Source organism: Microtus ochrogaster, chromosome 7 (assembly GCF_000317375.1).
Source record: "Microtus ochrogaster isolate Prairie Vole_2 chromosome 7, MicOch1.0, whole genome shotgun sequence".
Taxonomy (NCBI): domain Eukaryota; kingdom Metazoa; phylum Chordata; class Mammalia; order Rodentia; family Cricetidae; genus Microtus; species Microtus ochrogaster.
In genome coordinates this window covers 12,375,344-12,386,288 of record NC_022014.1, presented here as the reverse complement: position 1 = coordinate 12,386,288, position 10,945 = coordinate 12,375,344, and the positions used below count along the sequence as shown (strand labels likewise).

Below are 10,945 nucleotides of genomic sequence, written 5' to 3'. Positions count from 1 at the left end.
TCTGCCTCCCGAGTGCTGGGATTAAAGGCGTGCGCCACCACCGCCCGGCTTCCAGCAGTTTTTATATTGATTGGTACTTCATAGATTACTTGGACAGAGTGAAAAGATAACCAGACTTAAGGAAAAGTGAGGGAATTCTGCATCACCTGTGTGGCTTGTAGCTCTGTTAACTTAGTCACAAGGCAGTCTTTGCAAGGCTGTTTGTCTAGAGTGGAATTAGATGACTTCTGTATGAAAAGTTAAGAGATTTATTGGAAACTTGATATCTTGGGCATTAAAAGGATAAGGTTGTATGTGTACCAGAGACTTCGCTAAAACATGCATCTGGGCTAAGTTGTAGCTCAGTGATAGAGTACTTGTCTAGTGTGTGTGAGGTCCTGAGTTTAATCCCCATTACTACTGTAATTCTTATTGTAGTTTCTGAGGCAGATGTTCGGGGCTGTTGATTTTTTTTAATATTCAATTTATTTAATATTCAATTTCAGTAGCTTATTGCCTCTTTTCCTCCAGTCATGTTAGGTCTTGCTAGAACAGATAATCCTCTGTGTGTGTGTGTGTGTGTGTGTGTGTGTGTGTGTGTGTGTGTGTGTGTGTGTGTGTGTGAGTATGTAAGAATATGCAGAAAATAATCTTTCAGAAGTTCACCTGTGATTCCAACATTCAGAATGTAGAGGCAGGATTGTTAATGCAGAGGCAGGAGAGTCACTACAAGTTTAAGACCAGCCTGGTGTACAAAGTAAGCAAATTCCATGCCAGTCAGGGTTACATAAACAGACCATGTCTCCAAGTCTCAAACAAGAGGGAAGAAAAAAGAATGTGCCCTAGCTAGTGATTACACTGTCTTATTGAATAGGCTGTTGACCTCTTGTAGGTTTTCATGTGGGATTACTGAATTTCATCCCAAGAGAAAATTTAATGTTGGGATTTTGCAAAAGCAAATGCTGAGCATTCACAGTTCTGTAAGATGAATAGTGGGAAGAGCAGATGTAGCCAAGGTCAATTAAGGGTTTATGTATCACAACCAGCCAGCTGGCGAGACCTAGAAATGCGCTTTCTTGGTGATGGAGGTTTTCCTTGTTCTTGGAGACTAGTGACTCTTAGGGAAAACTTCTGATGATTACTGTCACTTCGTGATTTTACTAGTGCACCCTGTTTCCATTGCTGATTAAAATTCCACATAACCAGAGGAGTTCTGTTTGAAAGCCTCTTAACTCCCTGACCTGGTTAGTGTAGCTGTCTTCAAAGTCACTGTGTCTAGTGAGTTGTGGCTAAGGTTAGCTCTCGGTGTAGGGTCATCAGCACTTTAAGTCTGGAAGCTTCCTGGCAGTGTCTAGTAACTTGGAGCAAGCTATAGTCTCTTTCTGTTCCGAGGACTGATTTGGAAGCATCCTGAATATTCTAGGAAGAGAGCAATAGCCACCTGACAGGCAGGGCATCAGATGTGCTCTGTAGAGATAAGGTCCCCAGTATTTGACTTTTTTTTTTTTTTGGTTTTTCGAAACAGGGTTTCTCTGTGGCTTTGGTGCCTGTCCTGGAACTAGCTCTGTAGACCAGGCTGGTCTCGAACTCACAGAGATCCGCCTGCCTCTGCCTCCCGAGTGCTGGGATTAAAGGCGTGCGCCACCACCGCCCGGCCCCCAGTATTTGACTTTGTAGGAAAACTATGCTACTTAATTCTGTGCTTCACTTTCTTTGGGAAATTGTGAAATAGAAATGTTTGCTGTCACTGTCTCAAGTATTTTGGGCTTATGATCCATTTGGATGGAATTGATCTTGAAGTTTGTACTGCTAAGCACTGATAGCAACAACTACTTTGTTTAAATGTAAACATTAGGTATACTTAGCAGTGCCCTGTTTTAAAGTGTATGTGTGTGCATGTGTATATATGTATACGTGTGTGTTTATACATATACATATATTTATTTAATTTTCACACAGCTATGCAACCATATTGCTTCTGGAAAAAAATGTCAGTATGTTGGCAACTGTTCTTTTGCTCATAGTCATGAGGAACGTGAAGTGTGGACTTACATGAAGGATAATAGAAGTAAGTTTGTGCTATTTATGTCCTTTGTCTTCTGTAAAGTTCAGTTCCCCATGAACACAGCAAACAGCTTGCATGGTTTTGGCTGCAGCTGGAAATGTGACCATGGCCTCCTTGGTGTGGAAACTGACTTTTTTTTTTTTTTTTTTTAACTTTTTGAGATAAGGTTTCTCTGTGAACTTGCTCTGTAGACCAGACTGGGATTAAAGGCATGAGCCACCACTGCCCGACCTGTGGAAATTGACTTCTGATGTGGGTTTGGTTAGACCACATTTGGGTGTGAATCTGTAGTTCCTTATCCTGGGTATAATAGGCATCTTCCTTACAAGAGAGAAGCCCAGGATAGCTCAGTTGGTGTGACTTTAAACAAGATTGCCTCATTGGTCCATCAGGTGGATGAGAATTTGAGAGGTGCTTCAAACAAACTTTACTTTTGAACCTAAACAGTTTAACTACAGAAATTTTTGTTTTAATTTAAAACACACACACACACACACACACACACACACACACACACACAATGATAGAAATGCATGCATCCAATCCCTCTATTACAAGAATCATTTGAAATGAAGGCCGACCTGCCATGTGATTTGTGTGGAGTGGATGCCCTCTTGTTCTACTTAAAGTAGGCCTTCCTGAGGCTTTTCCTGCTTTGTCTGGAGTCTTCCATGACTCCTGCCGCCACGCTCTGAAGGAAGAACAATCTCTAGTTTTATGCCTCATCTCTGATTGATGATTGAATGTTAGAAAATTTCAAAGCCAAATTTAGACTAGATCTCACTACCAGAGTTTTTAACACTGTTTCTCAGCTGGGAACATATTTTGCTGCATAGTCTTCCTTCCCTGGGAACATCTGGGCCTGTCTGGAGATGCTGTCATACCCATGACCCGGGAAGATGTGCTACTGGCTTCTAAAGACAGGGTCCAGGGGTGCTTCTAAATAGCCTGTAATGGACTAGACAGTGCATTATCCAGCCAGAAAGGAGCAGAGCTGACTTTAGTAAAACCCTGGCCTTAGGCTTGACAATAATGTAGAATGTACCTGTCCTTACCCAGGAACCAGCCTGCAACCACTGTCCAGAACCTGTCGTAGTGCTATTGTACATTGCACCCCAGCATGTTGATGCTCTAGGACTGTGGCTTAATTGGTGGGCCCCTATTGATTGGATCAAGCCTTGCTTCTGTGGGGTTTCCCATCTTTCACAATGACCAGGATGTATGTCAGCTGCAACTGTTCTCTTCCTGTAAGGCACCTCCTGTGGTGACAGCACTGAAGAGTTAGTGTAGCACAGGGTGACCTGAAGTAGTGCTGAGGCCTTTTGTGCACAGCCTTGTGATGTTCCTGAGTTTTAAACACTTCCAAGTGTCTTGCAAATACAGGAAGGAGTTAATAATGAAGCTATTTTTGTACTATTAACAAGTCCTGAAAATTGGTTCTTCTACCTGAAAGTTTATCTGTTGCTTAGGTTGGATTTGTCATCTCTCAGGTCTAATGTAATAACTGTTTGGTTTTGTTTCATTTTATTTATTTATTGGGGGGTACAGGGTTTCTCTGTGTAGCCCTGGCTGTCCCAGAACTTGCTCTGTAGGTCAGCATGGTTTCAAACTTAGAGATCTGTCTTTGTCTGCCTCCCAAATGCTAAGAATAAAGGCATGAGTCACCATGATGTTTGTTTTGAAAATGTACTGAGTGATAGTAAATACACATGCTTGTTTGTGTATTTGAATGGCATTTCCTGGTTGTTTCTAAACACAGTTCCTTTTTCCTCAGTACATGATATAGAGCAGTTTTATGAACTCTGGCTGAAGAATCAAAAAAGTGAAAAAAGTGATGATGTAGCCAGTCACTGTAACAAAGAAAATGGGAAGCAGATCCATATGCCAACAGATTATGCTGAAATTTCTGTAAGTACCATTGCTAACTCACATGTGCTTCGGGGCTGCTCCTGCAGCTTTCTCCTCTCACTTCTCCAAAGCTTGGCTCTGACACCTTTTGGTGTCTTCTTTCTACTATGCTTTTTTTTTTTTTTTTTTTTTTTTTTGCCATTAGCTTAAGTCTCCTGTGCCTGAAGTATTCTTGCTTGAATTTTTATTTTCAAAAACATAAAGAAGCTTGGTTGGGATGGAGCTCCATTGGTAGAGTCTTTACCTAGCATGCACAATCCTCTGGGTTCAATCCCCAGAACCACATCAACTGGGTGCTACATGCCTGTAATCCCAGCACTCTTGGGAAGTCAGAGCAGAAGTATCAGAAATCCAAGGCCATCCTTGGCTACCTGGCAAATTAGAGGTCATCTGGGCTATGTAAGAACCTGTCTCAGCCAGGTGGTGGTGGTGCACACCTTTAATCCCAGCACTCTGTGTAGCCCTGGCTGTCCCAGAACTTGCTCTGTAGGTCAGTATGGCAGGAGGCAGAGGCAGGCAGATCTCTAAGTTCAAGGCCAGCCTGGTCTACAGAATGAACCCCAGGACAGGCTCACAAACTACACAGAAAAACAAAACAAAAAAGAGAGAGAGAACCTGTCTCTAAAACCAAAATTGTTACACACTTTTAATCTCAGCACTTGGGTGATCTCTTGAGTTTAAGGTCAGCCAGAGCTCCACAATGAGACCTGTACAAAAAGTGAAGAAAACATGAATGGCTTGAGTCTGCTATTCCACATTAAGTGATGTTAATACTTGGTGTCTATAAAATAGGTGAAGGTTCTACAGATAAAGTTGGAAGTGTGTCTGTTCTTCCCAGAGGAACAAGATCCAGGGGGTGTATTTCCCTATATGTTTATATATCAGTGATGTGACCTTTTTTCTTTTAAATGAAAGGCAGGAGTTCACTCTGTAGCCCAAGCTGACCTTGAATTTGAACGGTCTTCTTAGTCTGCAGAGCCCTGGGATTACAGGCATTAGCCACCACACCTGGCCATTATATGTGGTTATTCTTCCCTTTGTATTGGCCTGGCATGTTTATACCTAGCAGGAGTGTGTGTGCTGCTGCCATCTGTCTTTTGCTTCTCACCCATGTCCATCACCACTTTAGGGCTGTGTCTGCCCTGGTCTTTTGTGTCTCTGCTCAGAATACATATGAGTTTGAATCTTTCTTAATACTTAAACCTCTTTGTGATGTGTAACTTTGTCCGTGAAGGGCCAGCATATTTACTTTCTGGGTTCCTGGTACAAATCTGGTGTAGTCTGGGCTCGTGTATAGAATTGCTGCTGGTTATTCTAGAGCTGGCCCACTCTGACCTTAATGCATGTCCTGCTTTTCCTTGGGGTGTAAACTTCTGCCCAGAATACTTATCTGCTTCTCAGATGACTTTGCTTGTACAGCAGCTTCTCTTGGCCTCCTTGTCAGAACTTAACTAGATGACCTGCACAGGACCCATCCATTCATGTATGTTCCAGTACTGTAGTTGGTCCTGTGCTGGTGCTACTACCTCTGATTCTGGGTTATATGTCCCTTGCTTGACTTCCCCAGAGTGGAGCCTGAGCTGAGCTCAGGCCGCACTGGGAGGTGCAGGCTCTCAGGCAGCACATCTTCCCACATGCTTTAGGTGGACTTCCACTGCTGGATGTGTGGGAAGAATTGTAACAGTGAGAAGCAATGGCAAGGTCATATCTCCTCCGAGAAGCACAAAGAGAAGGTTTTCCACACCGAGGATGACCAGTATTGCTGGCAACACCGCTTCCCCACTGGGAACTTCAGTATTTGTGAGAGGTATGTAGGCCCTGTGAAAACAGCTGATCTCATGGAACTTCTTTGGTTATTGTATCTGCAGACAGAATAGGATGTAGGTAGTAGTCTCGTTATAGGCCCTGGAAGGATAGGAATATGCAGGTGCACCTATGTTATAGTGCTCTGCCCCAGGATGAGAGGCTGTGCAGGTGTGCCTATCCAAACTCACCATATCTCCTCGGAGAGGCACAACGAGAAGGTTTTCTACACTGAGGATGACCAATATTGCTTTGGATTCTCATCTCTAATTCTCTGATCTTTTGTCACAATCTTTGCTCACAGTAAATGGTCATCAAATAGAGGTGGCCTTTAGCGGAATGACTCAGCAGTTATGAGCACCTGCTGCTCTTGGAGAGGACCCGGGTCACAATCGCCTGTAATTTCAGGTTCCAAGGGATCTGACATGCTCTTCTGGTCTCTGTAGGCACGTACATGCATATGGTACACATATATACTTAGGCATATTTATATATCCTGAAAATAAAAAAAAATATTAACAGAAAGAAAGAAAATAGGAGCATAACTATATCATACTTTTTTTTTTTTTTGGTTTTTCGAGACAGGGTTTCTCTGTGGCTTTGGAGCCTGTCCTGGAACTAGCTCTGTAGACCAGGCTGGTCTCGAACTCACAGAGATTCGCCTGCCTCTGCCTCCCGAGTGCTGGGATTAAAGGCGTGCGCCACCATCGCCCAGCGAACTATATCATACTTTCGTCTTAGAAAAAAATTAAATAAAAAGTGGGTGTGGGTGTGGGTATGGGGATTCATGCCAATAATCCTAGCAGCAGGAAGCCATCATAGGGAAATTACTTCAAGTTTGAGGCTAGTCTGAGCTACAAAATATTTCAATGAAAAAAAAAAAATGAACCGCCCCCCCACCAAAGACGGGGGTTTTTCTATGTCACAGCTCTGACTGTCCTGGAACTCACTTTGTAGACCAGGCTGGCGTGTGAGTTCAGGACCAACCTGATCTACAGAATGAGTTCAAGGACAACCGGAGCTACACAGAGAAACCCTGTCTTGAAAAAAAACAAACAACAAAAAGAATTCTTTTTTCTTATTTTTTTCGAGACAGGTTTCTCTGTGTGTAGCTCTGGGCTGTCCTAGAACTTGCTTTGTAGATCAGGCTGGCCTCAAACTCACTGAGATCCACCTGCCTCTGCTTCCTAAGTGTGGGGGTTAAAGGCGCACACCACCACAGCTGAGTGATTTTCTTATTTTTTTAAATTTAATTTATTTAGTCTTTTACATTTCCCCATCCCCAACCAGAGGCTGGGAAGATGATCTAGCAGGTATGAACACTGCTTACTGCGTAAGGGTGAGGACCCGAGTTCAAATTCCAAGAACTCATGTAAAAAGCCAGACATGTTTGCCAGTAGGAAGTGCGGGGACAGGATGGTTGATGGAGCTTGCTTAGGTTCAGTGAGAGACCCTTTAAGGGAATTACAGGGAGAGTGGTACAACAGGGTGCCCAGTGACCCTTCTCTACTGTCCATACACCAGCCTAGCACTATTCCACTGAGCTATACCCCCAGCCCAAGTCTGTACTTTCTGATAAATTCTTTGAAATAAATTCATAGTACTAATTTCCCTGTAATGCATATTGTGCCTATTCAAGACTTGTTTCCCAGGTTTAAGCTTCCCAACTGGGTCTGGGATGCAACTCAAATGGTTAGAAGGGACATGTACTTAGTAGGCAGGAGGTCTTGTCTGTTATCCCCAGCAGCAAAAATAGTGGGACATGATAAGCTGTGACTGCAGAAGGTATGTGCAGGTAGGTGGGTTATCAGTTAAGGAAGACTGTGTTCTAATTGCCTCATGGATGCTAAGCACGCTGCCTCCTCCTGACAGGTATATGAATGGCTCCTGCACAGAAGGAAACAACTGTAAATTTGCACATGGAAATGCTGAACTTCTTGAATGGAAAGAAAGAAAGAAGGCCCTAGAGATGAAACTCAGCAAAGCACGAAAAGATCACTTAATTGCCCCAAATGATAATGACTTTGGAAAATATAGTTTTTTGTTTAAAGATTTAAACTAACACACTGGCTTTTATGTAACCCAATCAGAGCACTGACCAGAAAAATTGGAGGTGTTGAAAAAGCACGTAGCAGAGGAGCCGCAGGTTTTCTGCTTCATTGGTATCTATCGTTCTGAGCAGCAACCCACAGTAGATAGGAAATGGCTGTTTGATAGGCCTGGCCTAGCTCTCACGGAGCCACTGGCATCAGATGGCAAAGTGACTTGCTGCTGGTTGCTGTCTGTTGGACAGACTTTTGGATGAGGTGTGTTGAGAAAGAGGATAAAGTTTACATCTAGGATGACTCTCTGAGTTGGTCCATCAGATAAGAACCATGACCATGAGAGAATAAGTGGACACTGGGATCAGAATACATAATGGATGAAATTATTTACATGTTTTAGTGGAACGAATTTATATAATATAATAAAGTTTGCTACTTATCTGTATGTAGGTTGCTAAAAAGGATTTTAACTCAGATTTTTAAGCCAAATAACCATTTAACACTACTATCTGTTAAATGGGGTATTTTCTGTATTTGTATGTTTCACTGTGGTAAGGGAACTGATGATCATGTACATCAAGAATATTTTGAAAATAATCAATTGACACAAATTTTATTTCTTGGTCTTTTGCTGTTTGAATGATGATTTTTGAAAGATTAAACTTGTACTGTTGGTATTGTGTAGTGTAAGGACCAATATTGCCTGTATGTAATAAAAGATTTTATATAGCGATGACGTTCATAGTTTTGGTGTAGTCTTTTCTCCATAAAGAATTATTGAAACAGGCTTTTACACAGGTTTTGTTTTTTGTTTTTGTTTTTGGTGTGTGGTGTGCTATGGCTTGAGCTCAGCACTTTTATTTTATTTTTTTTTTTTTTTTTTTTTTTTTTTTTTTTTTTTTTTTTTTTTGTTTTTTGAGACAGGGTTTCTCTGTGGCTTTGGAGCCTGTCCTGGAACTAGCTCTGTAGACCAGGCTGGTCTCGAACTCACAGAGATCCGCCTGTCTCTGCTTCCCGAGTGCTGGGATTAAAGGCGTGCGCCACCACCGCCCGGCTATTCTTTTGTTTTTTTGAGACAGGGTTTCTCCGTATGGCTCTGACTGTCCTGGAACTCTGTAGATTAGGCTAGCCTCGTCAACACTCTGTACATGCTAAGTGGACACTACCTCTGAACTAAATGCCAACCTGTTTTCACTGTTTTGAGGCAGAGCTGACCATGGGATTCTCCCGAGTGAGTGACTATAGGCCTGTATCACAAATTGGTGGTTTTTCTCGAGACAGGATCTTGCATAGTTCTATCTAGTCTAGCTTTGAATGCCTGAGCCTCCTGTTTTCACCTCCCAAGTGTAGAGTTAGAATCATCGGATGTGCCACCAAGCCTGGGTTTTATTTTAATTTGTTATTAATGTGTGTGGACTGAGAACTGAGTCAATTCTCTCCTGCTGCCTTCATGGGGTTCTGCTGATTGAGCTTGCATAGCAGTGCTTTCCCTTAGCTCTGGCCATCCTGGAAATCACTCTGTAGAGAGTGTGCTACCACCACCCGGCTTCCATAAATTGTTTTTTAAAATAGTATTTGTCTTTGGACAGTGATAAGCTGCAAACTGAAGGTTTGTGACTTATTGCCTCAGTATTTGGACTGAATCAGCTTTCATGAGCCACGTGGTGGTAATGCCTGTCTTCCAGAGGTCCTGAGTTCAGTTCCCCGCAATCACATGGTGGCTCACAACCATCTGTAATGAGATCTGGTGCCCTCTCTGGCATGCAGAACACTGAATATATAATAAAGAAATAAGACATTAGCTGTGGGAGTCTTCAAAAGCACTGTATATCCAACACCTTTAACAGGCCCTTGGGATTGTTGCCAGATCACTGAGGGCTTGGGTAAGATGACAGAAATGACTACGCTAATCTCCCAGCAGAGTGTACTAGCAGGGCAGAGGTTGGTGAGCAGGGGTGGCCCATATGCTGCAGTAAGGTGGGGGGTGGGTCTATGAGGGACTTTAAGAACAGGATCTAGGCTATGAGAACCAATCCTGCAGTAGCCCAATCAGAATTATTTCTCTGGGATGAATCTGAGGAGGTGGGATGCTGAGAATCCTAGGGAAAAGGTTGGGCAAGCTGCAGATAGTTCAAGTGAGGAGACCATGGTTTTCCTACGTGAGTCCTCAGAGACCTTCTACAAGTTTCCCCCTAGTATTGGAGAGTGAACCTAGCTAGGGCTTTATTTTTAGGCAAGTATTCTGCAGTGACTACAACCCCAGTCCTTATCTATTACTTGTTTGTGGCACTTGCAACAGGCATACATCACTGCCTCTGTGTAGCCCTTGCTGTTCTCTGGAACTCACTTTGTAGACCGGATTGTCATTGAACTCAGAGATCTGCCTGCCTCTCCCTCTCGACGCTGGGTGAAAGTCCCACCACCACCTGACTTGTTTGGTCATTTCTCTTTTTTATTTTTTTTTGAGACAGGGTTTCTCTGTGGCTTTGGAGTCTGTCCTGGAACTAGCTCTTGTAGACCAGGCTGGTCTCGAACTCACAGAGATCCGCCTGCCTCTACCTCCCGAGTGCTGGGATTAAAGGCGTGCGCCACCATCGCCCGGCTTGTTTGGTTATTTCTTATCTCCTCTTTTCCCAGGGAATGTAAGATACACTGAGAAGTTGTCCCTGCTGCAGTTTCATCTTAAAGATGAGGGCTGGAGAGATGACTCAGTAGTTAAGAGCACTGACTGTTCTTCCAAAGGACCTGGGTTCAATTCCCAGCACCCACATGGCAGCTCACAACTGTCTGAAGATCCAGTTCCAGGGGATCTGACACCTTCACACCAATGCACATTAAATAAACCATAAAAAATGTTAAAAGATGAAAGAGTTGTAGCCTGGGGACAGAGCTGTGTGGTAGAGCACTTGCCTGCACATATAATTCTCAGCATCACACACTCAGAAAGAGAAAAAAATTCATTATTTTAAACTTTGGAATCTAGACCAGGAAAGTTTGAGGTCTCATGCATACCATTGACAGTTTTGTCCCTCAAACTCCCCTTTATTTTCTGTACCCGACCTGCTCAGCAGTTTGCATTTTTCCAGAAAACTCTATCTCTGCATAAAACAGCCCATATCATGCTCTAGTTTTCAGCCACAGCTTG

At 43.1% G+C, this 10,945-nt stretch overlaps 1 protein-coding gene across 6 annotated transcripts in view; it reads left to right on the top strand.

Moving 5' to 3' along the window:
- Zc3h7a (zinc finger CCCH-type containing 7A) overlaps window positions 1-8,530 on the top strand; it is a 43,483-nt gene extending 34,953 nt beyond the window's left edge. For 5 of the 6 annotated variants that reach the window (XM_013347356.2, XM_005349319.2, XM_005349320.3 and 2 more), the window contains 4 exons: window positions 1,939-2,047; window positions 3,819-3,952; window positions 5,596-5,759; window positions 7,628-8,530. In XM_013347356.2, the coding sequence (XP_013202810.1) occupies window positions 1,939-2,047; window positions 3,819-3,952; window positions 5,596-5,759; window positions 7,628-7,817 (597 nt within the window). In that variant the 3' untranslated portion in view covers window positions 7,818-8,530. Of the gene's footprint in view, window positions 1-1,938; window positions 2,048-3,818; window positions 3,953-5,595; window positions 5,760-7,627 lie in introns of those variants that run through there. The other variant, XM_026780413.1, reaches the window with a different exon arrangement.
- The last annotated feature ends 2,415 nt before the right edge of the window (window positions 8,531-10,945 follow it).